Here is a 20,205-nt window from a genome sequence, read left to right as displayed (position 1 = left end):
AACACAACTTGGCATGAGCTGAAAATGTCAAAAAATGAATAATTCCTTTCCACTGAATTCATTGGTTGAACTACCTTTTAGATGGAAAGAAAAGAAAACAAAGTTATTTGATCCCTTTTCCAAAATTTGCTAATAAAATGCATGCCAACACCTGGCAAAAGAGTTCCTTTCAATTGAATGTTTTAGTTGTGGGTTCCCTTACATCCATGGGAAATGAGTACCAAAGTAATGCAAGCCTTGTTCCATAATTTCCAATGGTAGATCCTGTGGTTCAATGATTCCTAATTCTCGGGTTGGTTTGGGGTTTTTTCTAATGGTTCAGAAAAAAAACTGGGCCAGCTACATACCGGGCCAACAATTTCATCCACAAAATGTTTTGCTGTTGCTGCTGTTGTTTTTTTATCTTTTAACAAAAAAACAAAGCATCAGAATTATTTTTTTTCTTTGACTCTAAAACCTAATAAAATCATATAAGCATGACTTTCAGATGAAAGTAAGCTGTATTGGCAGAAAACTCAACAGGTATCAAGATAAAGATGAATGTATATCACTTTTAAATGACACAGTCCACCTAAGAATATAATGACTTTTCTGATAGTGTCTCGAAGAAAACTCTTATATCAGGGGAATCCTTAGCAGATGAGAAAATTTCCTCCATGCCAGAAGTGTTGAATAGAATTATAGGCAGACAATATAATGGTGGAGAAAACGTCAGCTGGGCAACAAAGTTAGAAACAGCTGAATTACAGATGCGCCCTGATATCTAGAACACAAGCATTATTTAGATTTAGATTTTTGCTATATGCATGAGCTGCCCCTAATCTCAGACACTCAAGTTAGAACCTGAGTGTAGGGTGAATTCTGATTTTTATGATCACAAGTTATATTAATGCATTTAATGTTGTTATGACTGCTCTTCACTTGCAAATACATAAATGATGCAAAATTTTGACACACACAGCATTCAAATTCATTGGAATTTTAAGGCATATTCAGGGAAACACATTTGAGGCAGATATATTTAATATATGATATCCATATTAATTACTAAAGAAGCAATAAATCACTGTAACCACAAGAGTGGTTACAAAGTATGAAATATGAGTTAAAAGCTAGGGAAAAGAAGCAAATGAGGAAGCTGCTCAGGACCATAGTATCCAGAAACCATATGGAATAAGTTATGAGAAAAAGCTATTGAAGCAATGAACATAAGTGATTTCAAGTGACACCTAAATTGTTTCCAAAGGAAGAGGCAGAGGGGAAGTTGTCAAAAATAAAAGAAAAGTAAATTGGAAAAAAGATCAATCGAATGAGAAATCTGTTTGACAGATGGTCTTACTTTGTTCTTAAATATCTGCATAATATTGAAAATTGAAGTAAAAATTTAGTACTACATTTGCCCAGTAGCCTCAATAAAATAAATAAATAAATAAATAAATCTCAGCCCTAATTTTAATTTCCTTGAATTAATCATTCAATGACATACCAAATTTATCTTTGGAATATGTGAGCATGTATCTTGTTATACATTTCCCAGAGTAAGATGGACTGCCACTTCAGGCACTACGTCTATACCCAAACTCATCTCACCTAATTTCAGATCCCTTAGCGAAGCATAGACTCCTGGATCAACTACTGCAGATGGCCTCAGCCATCCCTGAGCTCCAACCAGACCTAAACCATGCTCAAGTGGGTGCCTATTACTGCCAGTGAGGTGTAATAAGACTCATGAGGAGACAGAGAATCACTCATCCAGAAGGAGTACAGTTCAAGGTCGTCGCCCATCTTGCGCTCCCCAAAATACATGAGGACAGGGAAAATAAAATGATTAAATTAAACTCTTCTGCTACATGCTGCAAGACTTTGTGGCTTCAAGCACAAATGAGTGCATTAGTACCAGCACAGATGCACTGAGCCATCAGTCAGAGCAACAAAATGTTTCGTTATCTTTTTCTTTTCCCCTGTGTTGTCACCTGACAACATGGTAATTTCCCCAGGAAATGGCTTTTTTACAAGTCACTTTAGAGGACTTTAAAACTCTGGTTGTTTGCATGAAATGGTAATAAACAAAGCCTGTTTTGCCCTAGATGTCTTTCTCCATAAGTTGTAGCCACATGGCATGCAGAAATGATTTTTGTGTGCATGTGTGAGAATGTGCATATGTGTTTCCAGATGCTTTCTTTAAGACGAATTCACAACTGGAAAAGAAAATAATAAACATGACCAGTTTGTTCATTTGGTTGTTTGGGTTTTTATGTAGTGTTTTTCAATGGGTATTAAATAGCAACAAATCACCTGTCGCTTCTACAAAACAGCCTGTTTTGAGTTGGAAAAAGCTCAATCATTTCCTCTATCAATCAGCTCTTTTATCTAGGTCAGTTAAGGGTGGGTAGAGAATGTTTTCCCTCTCCTGCTGATTTTCCTTCTTGTTTAAGGCAATAAGAGGTATCAACAGCATCTTAAATTTTTATGAGAAGATTATTGGTTACAGGCCTCCTGAACCACCTGAGGATGGCTGCTTCTCTGTTCTAGATGTGGAGCTGCCATACAGACTAGAACAATTTCCAGCAATACTTGAGAAGTTCCTTTGTGCACTTCCACAGACGCAGCAAACACAAGAGCTTGAATATCATATCGTCATCTGAAAATACCCTGTTGTTCCATATACAGAACAGACAGAAGAATTGCCACATGAGTCCTTGTATAGGACCAGAAAAGTACAAGCCCGCCCTACTAGAGATCCTTAAATTGTGGTCTCAGACTTGATTTTTTTTTCTGTTTGGAAGCTTTGAGAGCTCCCACATATAAAATAGTAAGAACTAAGAATAAGATTTCAGTACTATGCCACCAAATAGTAGTTATCCCAGAACAAAAGTTTGCTGGCTGTTTGCTTGGGTGTATATTTAGTGACTGCATTTTTTCATGCAGCTTCCCTTGTTGCTGGTGGGAATTTGATAAGCCACCCCAAAAAGAAATGAACGACTGATTTAATTTCAAAGGCATCTTACCAGTGGGCTACCATCAGTCCATCGGAAATCGCGCTCAAACATCTTGTCATTGAGGCCAATCCACTGGTAGTCATGCCCAATGCCTAAGGAACCAGAAGGATATTTTTATTAACCTTCCCATAAATGGAAGAGATTTCACCAAAGAAAATTAAAAGAATTTGCACAGAATGAATCAGAGATCATGTTCTTAAGGGTCTCCCACTCATTATGCAAACAACTATTTACAGACTGGTTTTCAACTTTTTAATTTTATTTTGGGGTGTCTATAAAACAGATTCTTATCTAACAGTTTATAACAAACCGGTCTCTTCTCTCCTGATGGCACCTCCCTAAAAAGGCAGATTAGTTTCCTACCTGAGTGCATTTGAGGGGAAGGAAAAAAAAGGAAAAAAAAAAAAAGCAAGAATTTTAATCTATATTTTTCAAGTTTTGTTTAAGCTATGACCAGTATTGTTTAGATTGTGCAACAAAACATATAGGAACTACTTCTTTATGCCTACTTAATACAATATGTGCTAGTGTGGTCATTGATATCAGGTGCATAAACTATACAAATCCTTCAAAATACAAAAGGTTTCATCAGTTTTCAATGCCAAAACACTAGTTCTTGTTCTTATCCTCAAAACCAAAGTGTTTTCAATGTGACATATAATAATTTAATAGTGATAGGGAGCTTGCTTTTGTTGCAAAAGTAAACATGAAGAACGCAAAGTATGCCTTTTAAACATTCTAAAAGTATATTTTAAGATGGAGATGTAAAAGGCTAGGTGATCGGGAAGCTATTTCACTAGCTCTGAGCCCTCAAAGCCTGCTCGTGTTTGGAGGAATCCTAACAGTACATACGGTTCACAAAGATCTGCTCCTCATGAGACAAGATACTTGTCAAGTGTGCTCCCTGGAGACGGCATTCCCTTTCAGCCGTGTCCCACGTACGCCGATGGGCAAAGTATTTGTAGCACTGTCCTTGGAACTTATGCCAGCCATAATCACAGGTCTCTGTGTCTGTGACAAGCAAATAAATCACTGTCAATGGGTGTGAAACACAGGCATGTTCCACGCAAATAGACAGATTTTCCACAGGGCAAACATTCAAGAAGATAGCCACCCACTAAGCAGTGTAAATGCAAACCTTCAACATTCATCTTTTAGACCTCACTACATTTTCAGGTAGTTCTATTTAACCACTTTTAGTACAAGTTGCAAGAACACTACTTATGTAAGGAGTATAATTGCAACTGGCAACTTGTGACCTTCCACTGATAAAATTGTGCTTTATGTGGACAAATTCAGGATATCTTCAGTCCATAACTCTGGATAAATGAAATAGCCAAGAAGTTTCATCAACCCCCAAACAAACCCATGCCTGAAAGCAACTTTTCGAGAGGTGTAGATACATTCTGGGTATGAAATTGGATTTGTTATTTTCAGTGAGTCAATATAGTTAATAGCCAATACCATGTTTTGGCTAAACAAGATCTTTCTGCATATAGGACAGAAAAAGCTAAATACTACTGTACATGCCAAGGATATATGATTGCAAATTCTTTACCAATAATATTTCTTAGGTTTGAGCAGCTATCAACTGAAAGAAAACTGTGTAATATTTTTCTGACAACACAAGGCTGGTTCTTAATTTGTCGCAGGAAGAGGACATGCACATCCTGAAACACAAAGCGTATGTATATATTTTTTTTAAGACTTAAATCTTCCCAGATAAAAACTAAACTGTACATGTACATAAATGCGTTTAAAAATGCAAACGTATCACTTCAGAGGCTTGCCAGAATTTCTCTGACAATTTCTGGTAATGCCAATAACACTGAAATCATTGTCTTAGGACTCTGGTATCAAAAAACATTGTCTGAAAGTCATCAGCACGGATATAAATGTACCAAATACAAAGGCATAATAGAGCTTACAACTATTATCTCTCTTCAACAAGTTAAGCTGTAGAAAACTCTTTGTGCTTTGAGTAATCCCAGCTTTGAAAAAGGAATGAAATCTATACTACCAACTTCTTAGTTTTGTATCTTTTACCTCTTTGTGTGCTGTATGAGTTACAGGATGCTTTAATCTCTGGCATCGAGGCCATTTTTAAGTTTAGTCTGGCTCTGGCTTTCTAGAACATTTGTTTAACCACACAGTGTTGACTAACAGTGCTATGTCCTCCGTGAAGACTCTTAAGGTTTTATTATTCATCTTATTCAGGGACTGCTTTGTGCCACAGGAAAGAAGTTAGATAATAACAAGTAGCACTGCGTGCTGAGAAAATCATGGCCAGAGAGAATTTCCAGGCTATTCTAATCAAGCTTTCCCTGACCTCTGCTAGGGAAGAAGTGCACAAGTCAGGAGATCTGCTGAAAGGCAAACAGAGGAGGCAAAGAGGCTGGAAAACACGAAAGCTAGAAGACTCAGCTCAAAGAATGAGATATAATGGCCTGAGCATGAATCATAAATAACAAAGTTTCTTTTCTTAAGGTAGAAGATGCCAGACAGTGACATAGATACTCTTAGTTGCAAGTCATGCCCTGAAGTGCACGTACAACCCCTCCCTCTTATCATATATGGCACGTTATTTTTCCAAAAGGGAAAAATTGACTAACTCCTGCACCTGTTTGTAGCCTAAATCTACAAAGACAGAAAAAAGCAGGTCTTAAGGCTACAAAATACACAGGAATTTTAGAAAGGGAAGATAAGGCTTTGGGTTATTTTGGCTTGAAGGGGGGATTGTTGATTTGTTTGGGTTTTTTTTCAGAGGATAGATTGATGATAAGAGAGGAAAAACTAATGAGGAAAGGGAGAGTCAGGAGGCTAGGGCATGAAAAAGGCAAAACAGGCAAATAAAAATGTGGGGACTGTTTCATTTCTGCAGTACTTTATCCTGTGTGTGTATCTTATTACATTAAAAATTCTCAAAGGGTGACACAAAGGTAAGGCCTTCACACGGGTATAAGTTTTTAATGCCTTTACTGAACCAATAAAGTCTAATTGCATGTGGCTATAAATTTTCTGACCCAATCACCTGTGAACAGAGTAGGTGCAAGGACTTACTCAATACAATACTCCATGTTCATTGTGTATTTATTTATCCAGGGAGGTAATCACACATTTCCGTAACCTTTTTTCCAGAACGTGATGGAAAGACTGAAACCCTGCTTGCCATATTTATGGTGTTTTAAAAGTTGCCTGGCTAGTCTTAAGATTTATGACAATTTCCAGGCTTTCTTAGTGATGTGTGCAAGGAGTTACTTACACAGCTTCTGTTCTAGGTAACTAGAACTGTATGTGTATAATAACATCTCAAAAAACTGCATTAAGAAAAAAATATCTCTGCAAGTTTAATACATAGATACACTTTTTAACAGCTGCAATAAGCTGCTGACAATAGGTCCATTGTCCTTACAGAAATTTCATAAGAGTCTTAAAGAAAATAAAGACTGAACACACAGGTACTAGAACATAATGAGAGTCTTACTCAGTGGTGAATTTTCTTTCTGACTGTCTGCCTTCAGCTAACGAGCAGATGCCTAAGGCTCATTAGCCCACACATCTTGAGGAGAAACCCATTTCCCTACTCTATATTTAAAATAAACCCTTTTCAGCTGAAAGACCTCAATTAGAGACCATCTGTTTTCAGAAAGTATCTTTGCTGAGACCTTCTCAAATACTTCCATCCCAAGCTACCATTCTCTGGGAGCAAAGTGAATCAAATGAGACCGGAATAGTCACAGGCATTTGAACCATGAACTTGGTTTGTAAGGAAACATTCTTCCTGATATGCTTTTAAGAAACATCCAATTTTTTTTCTTTTCAGAGACTGGAAGAGAACAGCTGTTTGTATTATCCCAAAGAAGCATGTCCCATAACAAACACGCATGTGCCATTTTGGCACACAAGCCCATGCATGCAGCTGCATTTGGAAAACAGGCTAGCCTAGGTGCGCCTGCAGAGATCCTGCAGCCAAGAAAGCCAAACCTGAAGTTTAAAACATAAACACTGTTCCTTGAGAGCAGGTAGACACCAGTCAGAATAGCAAAAGGAATAAAAAGAAAAGGAAGGAAGGAAGAGGAAAACCTAAACAGGTGCTCATCCAGTTATCATAAAGAACATTTATCTGGACACTGAGAGCTCTCATTAGAGGTTTTCACAGAGGGATGACAATGGAAAGACTGATGACTCTCCCAGAGGAAGATTCACATCAAGATCTACTGCAGCCTGCGGTCATACTTGGGATATTTCTGCATTTTAAGAAGTGTTGTTCAAATGTCACCAAATGTCACGAAAATATGCATCTGTACTTTGAAAAGATACATGTGGTGGGCAAAAAAGGGTACTATCCACCCAGAAGTACTCTACTTTTAATCTAGTCTGAACCAGAAGTGATGCTGGCTTACTGAGTTACTAATCTAGTTTAAAAAAGAAACACCCTCAGTTGCTCTATTTCTAGTATCAGATCACTTTAGCTCTTTTCAGGAAGAAGTTCCAAGGCTCCAAGATTGTCTGCTGCACTGTTTCCACTTGGCAAGAGAAACATCTGTAAAGGAGCCAGTTACAGCTCACTGAGTCACAGGACTGCATTCCCTCATCCTATTTTGGATCACCCTGAAGGCTCCTCTAACTTGTACCTCCTGCAGGAGCTTCCTGATGTGAAGCTGCACTATCCTGTTCTCACATCCCCTTCTAACACTGACATAGGCATAACACATCAGCTGAAGATCCCTTAGACTAGAAAAGTCTTGTGGGGGCTTTAGGGTAAAATTCTGAGCTCTATGTTTTTTCTACACCAGTGTTGTGGGACCTAGACGTGGTGGAATTGTCCCCTGCTTTGAGCTTCGTCTCCAGAGCCAATGCATGCTCACTGCTATCATTGCCTCCCATGGCATTTTGAATACTCAGCACTGTGCCTAAGGCAGCTCTTCCTCTTCACTTTTTTTAAAGCTTTCTAAAACAAATAGTATATATATTGGAGAAATAAAACTACAGAAGTAATGAAATATAATCTCAGCGTGCTCAACTCCACCTTTCCTGTGGCACTGAGGTACTCATTCTGTCTTCCTGGCTGGTCTTTAAATCTAGTGAGGTCAGGACTGGTGCCTTGAAATAAAACCTGCTTGCCAGACAGCCATGTCTGAATTGCCAACACTGTTTTATTTTGTCTGGTGGAGTGGAAATCTGGCACTAAGTGCTTTTCCTAAGTCCCAAACCACTGTAGGACTTTAAGTGGAGGAAATTTAAATTCCAAAGCTGAGTGAGCAGGGCTCTGGTTCTGATTGACAAATGAGGAAATGTTCCCATTAACCACCTAAAATGCACTCTTCAGGTTGGTCATAAAAAGCAGCTGAAAGCTACCATGGTACTGAGAGCTACTTTTTATTATGGATTTGCTGGAATGAGGGGGAGGACGAAGGGAGTGAGAACATTTATTTCTTTTGTTGTGAAAACACTGTCAGTTTATAATTTGGGAGAACAGATTGGGAAAGTCTTTTCAAATTACAAGATTAGCCAGTCTACTGAAAAAGTTAAACACTGAAAAGTGCTGGAGTTGATCAGCTTCAAGAGTTCTCAGCTCTAGCAAATGAATCTCTATGGGCTGAGCTGGAAGAGTTTGCAAACTGCCTTTCACCGAAGATGAGAAAAAAAACATGAAAAAAACCCCAATGTTAATTAAACAATTTCAAAGGTCTAGTTCATTCACCTGTGACCAAAACCATTCAGCTGAAGGAAAAAAGTATTTTCACAAGCTTTGGAAAGTATCCTTTAAAGCACCATTTATTTTTCCCATAGAAATTCCTTCATTAATTTTACTGACAGAACAGATTTTCCTGCCCTACTTTTCCCCCTACATGAACATATTGAGTAATCATCTTGCACTGTAAATATTTCTTGCAAGTACAGTGGTATTTCTTACAGGTAATGTTCTAACAATTACAGAAACTTGGATATTTAATCTGATTTCTGATGTCTAGTTAGAAAGCCTTTTACAACTTCCTCGCAATTGTGATTCTCTACCTGCTTTCCCTAAAATAATCACAGAACAAATCAGTTTGAAAATTCTGGGATGAAGTTATCAAGGCTATGGTCCCCAGTGGATGAGTATATAGTCTAGCATATTCAAGAGACTATTCCTACTTTTCAGTAAAGCTTGTTGGAAGTGATGGGTTCTGATGTGTCTTGCACACCGCATATTATTTTTTAAGAGAGAAGCTTGATCAAAGAGTAATTCTACTCCCACACATTATCCCACAAGCATCACTATAGTAATGAGAGAATGTTGTTATGTGACTTCCCTGTAATGTGCAAGCCAACAGAGGTACGCTGTGCTTGCCTTGGAGCCGCCTGAAAACTGTGTGGCTGTTATTTTGGCACAGAAACTCCCCACTACAACCATTTATATTTGGTACAACAGTAATGTTACTTCCAGTCAGGTTAGCACTTAGATAGAGTTTGCTGCCACCCATCTGCAAAAGATGGTGCAGTTGCAACCCTAAGCAAAAATTCCTGAGCCACAAATCATGGGAGTCTAACATACTCAAAAATTGTAATCTCTCCTCACCACTGATGACTCACCACATTTTTACTGTTTCTTCCATCCTCTAATTTTCAGAAGGGTTTGCCTAGTTTCTCCCGAAGAGTGTTGAAATGGAAAGGGATGACCTCAATCACCATAGATTAAAGAATACACCTTACCTTGTTCACAAAGAGCACCTATATAGCTTGGCAGACACAAGCAAGTAAAGATATTGAGGCCGTCTATACACGTGGCTCCATTCCGGCATGGGTTAGACTGGCATTCATCAATATCTACAACATAAAGATAAAAGTGTTTTCATAATCCACCTCCTTCCTAGAAGGTATATGTTCTTCAGACCTAGTCCTACAGTCATGACTAGGACTGGACCTAGTCATACTAGGACCAGTTCAATCCCTCCACCCCTGGTGGTGTTCAAAGCCAGGTTGGACAGAGCCTTGGGTGACATGGTTTAGCATGAGGTGTCCCTGGCCATGGCAGGGGGGTTGGAACTAGATGATATTAAGGTCCATTCCAGCCCTAAGTATTCTATGATTCTATGATAATCCAGAATTATTGCAAAAGATCCAAGGAAATGGTTCATTTGCATGATAACTGATTTCACTATGCCTAATCTTCCTTCACCTTCATCCACAAGCCAAGCAGCAGTTTCCTTAGGAAATGTGACATTACTGATCCACAATTTTATATCCTGCACTCTGACTCCTGACTTCTTAAAAACTATCCCAAAAACTATCCCAAATATTAATGTTTATCTGGCTTTATGTGATGTATTAACGAATTAAATGCAATGAATTCTAGGTCATGTAGTTCATTTACAACTCTTACATTTGTGTGTGTACATATTTGTCCAGTCTAAGGGAAGAGAGAAAAGGGGTAAACGTGGACCTCCTTCACTTTATTGTTCTCTTCTTAATAAGACCTCACTCTAGAATTTTTCAAATGTCTATGTATTCTTTAACTTCAAAACACTGCACTTCTGCAGATCTCATGTATGAAGGTTTTATACTCAGTAAGTGCCCAGATTGCATCAGCTTACCTAATTCACACTGCTCGCCGTTGAAACCTGGCAAACATGTGCAGATGTAAAATGAACCACGTGGATAGCACGTGCCACCATTAAGGCAGGGATTGCTTTTGCATGGGTCTTGGCCTGTTGAATGAGTAGAAAAAAGAAATTGACTCTGTAGATTCAATAAACTGGTGTCTTTTTGATTTTTTTGGAAGAAAAAATAGTTCTTCATTTCTGCATGGATGTATCAGGCTTTACTGTAGTTACAGAAACTCTATTAACATAATAGGCTAAGGAGAATAAGATCATTTTATATAGTAGTAAAACTTATATTCAGGCATTGCTATTTTCAACTTTAACAACTTTAACACCATGGCATTTACTATGAACCAGTATAAATAACTTTTAGAATTACATTTTTTCATAGCAATTTGAACTATATTTGAAAGATATAGTATTATATTGAGGATTTAGTTTGTATGATGTGGTAATTAATTATAGCTGAAAATAGTTAAACATATGCAAAATGAATGGAAAATGCCTTTTTTTTTTTTTTTTTTTTTGAGCAGGGTTAGTTTATATGGAATGATTGGGTACACAGAACATACTAGCTGGTTGCTGTTGTTTCACTTGTTTATATTTAATCAATCAACGCCCAAAAGGTCTTATTTCTTTGAAAGAATACTTTCACACATGCATATTTCTCACCTTTCTTCAAAACACATCTCAAGAACACAAACAAAGGTACAGAATACATCCATAACTGAACTAAACACTAAGATAAATGCTTACCTGCTGTGAAATCCTCAGTTGTTATGGGAGTTACCATTTAAACAGTTTTTCCTTAAAGAGCTTTATGCCTTGTAGTGATGCTTATATCAGCTGAGTTTAGAAACCTAGGTATTTGCATTTTATTGAATGCGTAGGAGCTATTAACAAGTTTGCACTAGGTAACCATTTCTGAGTATCTCAGAGTCAGAGGATAGGAGGAAAAGACAGGAAGACAGCCCTTCTGGGATACAAAAGGAAAGCCTTGGCTTTGGAAACTTAAAAAAATGGGTGAGTTCTGTACCCTAAATTAATTTAGAAACATGAGAAAACTTTAGATTTTTGGTTACATTTTTCCAAAACAATCTGACTATGGTTTACGAAATAAATGACAAGTAACATCTATTTTACCCTTGACAAATTAGACATTCAAAGACATCTTCTTAAAGTACTAAGTTCTCTATCTAGTCACGGGAGAGCAGAGGTTCAATTAGAAGCCTACACATGAAAATCCTGTCTACGTAATTTTGGAATTGTAATTTAGTGGCCAGGATTTTGCTTTGGAAGTTTTGGAATTATTCTAATCATATCTATAAAACAGGGTGTTTGCTATAGGACTGCTTCCTGAAAGTTCCAAACACAATGCTATGTTAAGCACCCAAGGATGTTTCTTGTGCATTTACTGTCTGCTTGTCCTCCTATGGACTGGATATTTTCCCAGTTAACATTTTCAAATTAAGAGCTTCCTGGATTATTTGACGAAAAATAATAGAAAACCACATGAAATTAAGCTGGTTCAATTCTTTTGTCAACAATATCTAGGTAAAATATGAATTGAAGCAATTGAAGTGACCCTACCTGCATCATCTGTGTATTTGGCGAAATGCTGCCTAATAACCATTACGTAAAACAAAACACTGTGGCAAATAACATTTAACTAAAAGATCTTCAATTTATAAGTCAGACACTGTATCAACCATTGAAAGTTACAGGCAGGCTGAAAACATGAAGTCTCGGTTTTCTCTTGTCTGAAAAGTCATCTTGCAGGCTAAGAGAAATTACTTTTTATAGAAAATTCTGATCCTAAAATACACAGTAGATCCACTGTCTTAGTCGACTTCAAGATGTTATAAACCGATCCTAACTATAAACCAATTGTGTAAGTACTGTTGCCATGCCCACACAGAAAAGCTATCAGACAAAATTTTCTGAAATTGGAAAATTAAATACTTACAGCTGAATTCTCTACCACAATCAATGTTACCTTCCTGTCTTTTAGAAGTGGCTGGTCACCTCAAGTCTGATCCAAAGCTCCACAATGCTCAGGAGAAAAGAAAACTCAGGAAAGTCAGTGAGCTTGAGATTTGGTCCTCCCATCTTCCTTCATTTTGTAAGGGTGATAATCATGTGGATTTCAAAGCTTGAGCCTCACGAGTTGTGCTGTTATTTCACACAGTGCTCTGATTGTCATACCTCTTATCAGAGTTAAGACACACATTTACATGTATCACAACAAACATATACAACAGTGATTGTATTTGGAAGTTACCTGGAATTTGCACTGCTGTGCCTTCAACTGAACCCACACTGGTGCCAATCAGGAAATCTGATCCATTAGTGACCTCCCGAAGGAAAAACGATGAAGTTACAAGTTCAATAGTGTTTGGCTCCTCGGAGCTTATTGTAGACTGCTCATTTTGGTATGGACTCTTTCCAGGGCTGTTTGTTACAATGTTCGAAGAAATAGTTGTGATCTCCTCTTGCCCAAACAAAGCTGATTGTGTTTCTGTGCTTACATCTGAAGATTGTGAAGATGAAGCTAGCATTGTAACTGATTCCTGGTCAGGCTTAAATACTTCACTTTCAATGCTATTGGGTGAATTTGAAACAGGTGTGGAAAAAAGCCATGGAATCTCTCTCTCAGTACTTCTGTCATCTTCTTGATGAGGATTGCCCACTCTCTCTGAGGAATCTTCAACTTTTACTGTCCTAACATTTGGAACATCTGTGCTCACACTTTCTCTGAAATTCAGAAAAGCAGTAGGCAAGACATGTAGTGATGGAGAATCTCCAGAAACGGTAGCTTCTTCCTCAACAACCAAATCAGTTACAGAGGTTTCTGTCTCTTCTGCTCTGTCTGTTACAAAACTGTTAAAGTGAGGAGTACTTTCTGTAGTTGTGCTTTCTGAAACAGGCTTGGGGGAAAACCCCAGCAGAGAATATTCTGTCCTGTTGAGAAGGTCAGTGGTGGGAGGTTTATATGTTGCCGCTGCAGTATCAGAACTGACTTCTTTGAAAGTTCCGTCTGATGAATGATCAGGATAATCTGAATCCTTCGAAGATGATGTACTTGGAATGATTACATCAGAGTACTCAGATACTCCGTTAACCAGCTGAACAGTCACTGAAGATTTAGGAGTTTGATGTACTGAATAAAAGCCTGAATCTGTTTCTTCATACTCTGCCAATGCCGATTTTGTGTTTGTGTATACTGTGGGATGTTTTTCATCATTTTTGCTAGATGATGCAGATGTCAGTTGGGACGTACGCTGTGTGGTGACAATACTTACATCAAGCGTGTCAGTTGCCAAAGCCCTTTCTGTCTCAGTAGTAAAAACTGGTGTAAGAGAAGGAATCACAGGCAGCTTATCATCCAGTTCTTCTTGTCCCATTCCAGAAAAGCCAGAGACAGAGACTGTTTCACTCTGATCTGCTTGGTTGTTTGCTGAAGTATTTAGCTTGTAGTTGTCATCTATTGTGCTTGTTACAACATGTTTAGACTCATGAAGCACATGAGGGTTTGTCAGTGATGGCACTGTAGGAAGGAAAATGCCCAGTTCAGAGACTTTAGTAGCAATGAGAGTTTCTGAGGCAAACTTCCTTGCATTCCCTGAACCCAGATCCTTGTCATCTGATTTTGATCTGTGCCCAGCTGTTATTGATTCACTGCTTGGCTGACTGGATGTAGTTGAAGGAAGACTATCACCAGATCCAAGTGTCTTCTCTTTGGTTATGGAAATTTTAGGTGTTGATTCATATTTCTCCTCTTCAGCTGTCACGCTGTCATCATCACCATATGTTGATTGTATAACAAGATTTGGCGTTGTCTGCACACTTATTATATCTTCAGGCATTGATTTAGAGTGATCCATGTCTATAATAATTGTTTCTTCTGATGGGATTTGAAGTCTCTCTTCAATTAGTGTAATATCACCATAAACAGAGACGTTCAATATAACACTTCTTTTATCATCAATCACTGGGATAATTTTCTCATATATCCCAGTATCACTTGTTAGCTCTTCTGATGCGGCTGTCTTTGGTTGAACAGCAGATGGATTTGCCACAATCTCTTTATCTTCTGTAAAAAGGGATGCCAGTCCTGTGATGACAGTCTGTGGTCCATCTATTGGTGCCTCTGTTGTAACTTCAGAATAAACTTCCCCAGGAACACTAGATGAAGCATTTAGTTCTACCTTTGACACAGGGGGTATTGACAAATCAGTAAACGTATCCGAAGACGAATCCAAATCACCAACCCAGCCAGACCCTTCTCCAGAGCTTTCAGGTAACACTCTGCCTGGCATTTTTGTTGTTGAGGTTACAAGCGATCTTTCTGTTTCAAGATTAGGAGTTCCACTCAGTATTACGGAAATGGGAGTTACACCATGTTTAATCAGTAAATGTAAAGTTTCCTCTCGAGAAACAGCTTTAGAAGTAGATGTTGTCCCACTTCTTTCATTTTCTCCTTTCCTGTATTTAGTTTCCTTTTCGTGAGGTTTTTCAGTTGCAACAAAATAATGTGTCATCTCTTTAATCTCTTCAGAGGTGAAGCTATTGGAACTCTTTTCTGCTAAAGCTGAGGAACTGGTGATCACTGAGCTGGGAAACTGGTTTTCTGTTTTTAACAGCAGCCCAGCTACAGCACTTGTAACTTCTTCATTAACTTCAGCATTTGATTCAGTGCTTCCTCTGTCAAAGTCTTGTGTCCTGTCAGTTGATAGTTTGGGTCCCAAATTTGCAGGATGAGATGTATGAGGACTTAAAGTACTTGTGATTTCTTTGACAGCTAATGGCACTACAGCAGAAATAATGGCAAGGTCATCTCCTGACCCTTGTCCTGAGAATAATGCATCACCAATGAGCTCATTATTTGATAGCTTTTCTTCTTTAGGTGTCAGGGACAAACTGGGAATATCTTTCGTAGGGAAAATATTGTGTACCAACTCCTCCTTTTGCTCTGTATCTGTACCTGGAGAGCTTATGTATTTCCTTTCAATCTTTGCAGGTTCAGTTACTCTGTCATCATTAAATGGCAAAAGTATTTTTTTAACAGATTCAGTTTCTAATTCCTTTTCTTCTGAATACAGACTGACAGTAGGAACATTTAAAAATCCTAGATGTTCATGAGTAGCCTGTGTATTTTTAAATAAAGGGTCTGTTGTTGTTTCTTCAGAAGATTCTACAGCTTTTGCTGAAATTTTCTGTGGCAAATCTTTTCCAGAATATATATCTTCCACCAAAGGAGTCTTCGTAGAATAATCTCTCACTATCAGTTCATCAATTTTTTTCTCTTCCATTCTCATGTCAGTTATAGTTTCCATTGTGGTTGATTCATGTTCAGGACTTTTGACTAGCTTGCCAGGTTCAGTAGTGAAGGCATGATTCATAGGTGGTGTGCTGACAACTTTTTTGTCATACTTTTCTTGTGTTTCTTGTTCCCCAGGGGGTGAAACTGCTGGTTTTGTAAATGATTCATTGAATGTGTCTGCTTCCCCAGATCCCTGATCAATAAATGGGAAATGACTTCCAAGTATTTCTTTAGTGGATCCATTAGACATTAGTTCTGTGGTGCTGCTGCCACCTTTGAATTCTTCTCCAGAGCCATGCTCAATCAGGAGAATCTTTCCTAATGAGACAGCTGAAGAACTAACTTCTGCATTTCTGCTTTCTGTAGATACTGCTACTCCTTCTGCACTGCCAGTACCATGTGTCGCCATTTCATAAGGGCTGTTACTAACCACTGATTCTGGAGATGGTGTGATCTCAGTTGTTTCTAAATCTTCAGTTTTAACTCCTGATGCAACATGAGATATTACTTCTTTTCTAGAATCAGGACTAGATTTTACTTCAGAAAGAGCTGTGTAAGCTGGTTCTGTTTCCTGCTTTTGTTCTCCCAGGTTTCCTGTACTAAACACATCCTGAGGCATTTGACTTGTTAATTCAGGCTCCTTTGTCAAGCCGTCTGACCTAGTACTTGAAATTGATATTGCTGATTCATCTGGTCTTTCATGTTCTTCATATTCTGTTGTTGCATTCTTCAGTAAAGTGTCATATATACCGTAAACTTTTCCTTCATGCTTTTCTGTTTGTGTTTCAGTGATAGGTCTTATTGGAACTGAAGTCAAAGTAGCAGACTCGATAACATCTATGTCTCCAGAACCTGGCTCAGTAAATGATGAGTCAGTACTTACTACTTTTCTTGTGGGACTCCCTGAAAATATGTCTGCTGGTTCTTCTGCTGATCCTTCATTTATAAGAAGGTGTTTCTCTCTCAACAGAGGAATGGTGGTGACCTTTTTTATTTCAGAACTCAGGGTACCTGTTACCAGCACTGTTTTTCTGATGGGGGTGGGCTCTTGACTTACAGTTCTGACTTCACTAGTAGTGCTCCCAAGCTCATTCAACTCTGAATTTCCCTCTGCAGCAGTAGCTAAGTTTTCCTGACTTGAATAAACAGTGGTTTGCACTTCTTTTTCACTTTTTATATTCTTTTCAGTTACAAAAGATCTGGCAACTTCTTTTTCTGTAATAAACTCATAAACAGAATTGGTGACAACAGTTAATTCAGGACTTTGATCAAAAGCAGAATACAGAGTGCTGATTCCTTCGGGCAAAGCAGAAGTTATTCCTGAAGTTGTTATAGAAATTTCTGTTGGCAATACTGTTTCAAAACCCAAAGAAATATCTTGCCTTGAAAGTGCTTCTGTTACTGCTGTTTCCGTTTTGATGGTTGAAGTTATAGTGATGCCCTTTTCTACATCTCCAGATCCTTCTAGAACCATAAAAGAAGCAGCACCCATCTCAGGCTTTGCTGTATGACTGCTTGTTTCCATAAGACTTTCAACAGGGGAGTTTGCAGTAAGTTTAATAGTTGATTTATAATGATTTCCTGGAGTTGGGGATGCCTCTTCTGAAATAAGGTCTTTCATACCTATGCCTACTGTAGCAGTATTAAAAACTGTATCTAGAGAAGCAGTTACAGCAGAACCTTCCACAGCAAATACAGTAGGAACAGAAGTTATGCCAGAATTTTTTGCACTGTCTTGCTTTCTTGACATTGTCACAATTTCTGAGAAGACAGATCTGGGTAAATCAGGTTCAGTGGAGCCATCTCCAGAAGATTCATTAGTAATCAGAAGCAAGTTTTTTGTATCTTTAGTAGACATCTCCTCAGTTCCATGCCATGTTATGGTCTCTTTATTTTTTTGCAGAGACTGTTCATACGAAAAAGTAATGGCTATTGATTTGTCAGTTGTAGCAACTTCTAACTCACCACTATAAACAGGTTCTAAAATTGCAACATCTGCTGTTGGTTGTGTAACTTCAAATGCCCCTATCACTTCTCCAGCTTTGCTTGGTTGCATAGTACCAGATGCTTCATTTTCAGGTATTATAAATGTGTTTGTTTCATTGATTTGAGAAAAGGTTACATTTTTGGAATGTGCAACACTTTCGATTTGATCACTTCTCGCTTCCTCAGCTTTTGTGCTCTTAGGTGCGCTAGTAACTTGTTGCTTTCCATTGATGAACTGCAAAGCTGGAGGAGTTGTAACATCAGTAGTATTTTCACAGTCTTCCTCTTCTTCAAACTCTACAAAATTTGGAAAGAAAGGATCCAATATTATATATTCAGATGAATCCTGCACAGAGTCTGAAGTACAGGGTTCAGTCTGAGCTGATTCTGCATCAATGTGGGATTCATCTACTGCGTGAGGAAGCATGTGGCGACTGAACAGATCCAAAAATTCATTCACCGGATGATCTGCAAAAAAAAAAGAGCTTTTCATAATCCCTAAGTGACAGCAAAAGTTGTGCATTATAATAGGTATATGAAGTACAAGCAATCCATCGGAGAAAAAAAAAAAAACCCCAAACCAAAAAACCAAAAACCCAACAAAATCAAAACCAACCAAAAACCAAAAAATTCAAAGTGAAATACAGTAAACTCAGCAGGTTCCTCTATTCACACCAAGTTAAATTCCACCACAGTGTTTAACTTTCTAATTAAAACCTTTGTGAATACTGAATATATTGCTCATATAATGTTGTCCATTGCTATGCATGTTTAATCCTGAACCCACATATAAGCTAATTACCTTGCTGTTCAGCGGAGGTAAGAAATAGACAAGATGAAAATCACATGAAGACCAAAAGACTCTGGCCCCAGTCTGCAGCAACTACGTCCATGGATATGAGACACTCACTAACATTTACCAGAAATCCAACTTAGACAAAGCTAAGCAATGCAAATAAAAAAATAAATTCAGACCTATAGAAGATGCCTCTGCAACTCTAATTTTTGTCAGTATAAAGTAACTTAAATTCCTAGGAACACCATAAAAAGTACATCAGTTGCTCTACTGTTTACACTAGGTCAGTAAATAAAGTCTCACTTTGTAAAGTTGTTGCTACTTGGCACTGTAAAACATTATAAAGCAAATAAGAAAAAATATTTCAGATCCAAAATCAGTTGCCTTTCAGATAGTAATATGAGTAAAGCCCAACTATTTTCTTCTGCTTATTACTCCGTTTGAACGATTTATGCAGTCCCACAGAATGCAAAGCTCTCAAATTATTTTCTAGGTGGCCAAGATGGTAAAGAAGACGAAGGAAGTTTTAAGTAGACAAGGTTTTATCAGCAGAAGCCCTTGTAAATTTCCTCCAAAAGTAATGATCTCAAATTCCATAGACACTGTTCAAATATCTCAGCACAAACATCACTTCAAACCATCTGTTCTAGACAATAGCTGCTACCCTTACTAGAATGAGGATACAAGACTCAGCAAAAGGCCAAATTTCAGGCTTGGCCAACTGACTTGAAGCTGGAAACTTTGTGCTGAAACTTTATTCCATTAATATATCTTTCTTCTGGGTTTATGTTTACAGTCATTTTCCCAAAAGAAAATTACTGTTTGCTGGTATAAACTGATGTCACCAATGGAGCTCTGTCTACATTTGTCAGTAGAGAATCTAAACCAATAGAACTCTTAGACCACTGTCAGCAATGATTGCTCCCCAAAGAACATTTGCTGTATATGACAGAACACACGTCTGTAAGCAAATCAGCCTCATTAAAACTGTTTACAATACATAAAATTATGAGAAGCTGACAGGTAAACTATTTCAGTAGTTTGAAGTAAGTCCCCCACGTAAGAACATTGTTTAACCTCTATGACAACTGAGCCCCCAGAGATAGAGTAATCAGGTGATCACTCTGGAAAAGAATGTATTAAATCACCTTAAACTGACACACAGCACTGTGAACGGCTTGGCTTACTTACGGTGTTTTGTGTGTGCAAATTGGCTGCAAAGTGGGTCTTGAAAAGGTCATTGCAACTCTATTGAGAATTGATGTTCTAATATCTTAGGTTGTGTTTACAGCTAAACTCATGAAGTATTACCAAATGTTCATTCTGCTAAACCTCCCGCTGAAGAGTAAATGGCAACTTCAGACCTGTTTTACAAAGAACATGCAATGAGGTTCTCTGAATGCAAGGGTTTGATCTAATTTCTAAACAACTTGGTGAAAAATTAAGACCTGTTCCAGTCTTGCAGAGAATAAATCACCTTCAACATTGTGTATTTCCACTAAAATATTCAGTATG

General features: G+C 38.0%; 1 protein-coding gene across 1 annotated transcript in view; it reads right to left on the bottom strand.

Moving 5' to 3' along the window:
- The window catches only part of VCAN (versican), a gene marked incomplete at both ends in the record, with an annotated part of 98,852 nt that overhangs the window by 15,495 nt on the left and 63,152 nt on the right, over positions 1-20,205 (bottom strand). Inside the window, 5 exons of the mRNA XM_080638136.1 lie at positions 3,009-3,091; positions 3,852-4,010; positions 9,696-9,809; positions 10,577-10,690; positions 12,867-18,362. Coding sequence (XP_080494262.1) covers positions 3,009-3,091; positions 3,852-4,010; positions 9,696-9,809; positions 10,577-10,690; positions 12,867-18,362 — 5,966 coding nt within the window. The remainder of the gene's footprint in view (positions 1-3,008; positions 3,092-3,851; positions 4,011-9,695; positions 9,810-10,576; positions 10,691-12,866; positions 18,363-20,205) is intronic.

This window comes from Psittacula echo, assembly GCF_963264785.1.
Source record: "Psittacula echo genome assembly, chromosome: Z".
NCBI lineage: Eukaryota > Metazoa > Chordata > Aves > Psittaciformes > Psittacidae > Psittacula > Psittacula echo.
Note: the sequence above shows the minus strand (reverse complement) of the source record. Positions and strands in the feature narration are given on the sequence as shown.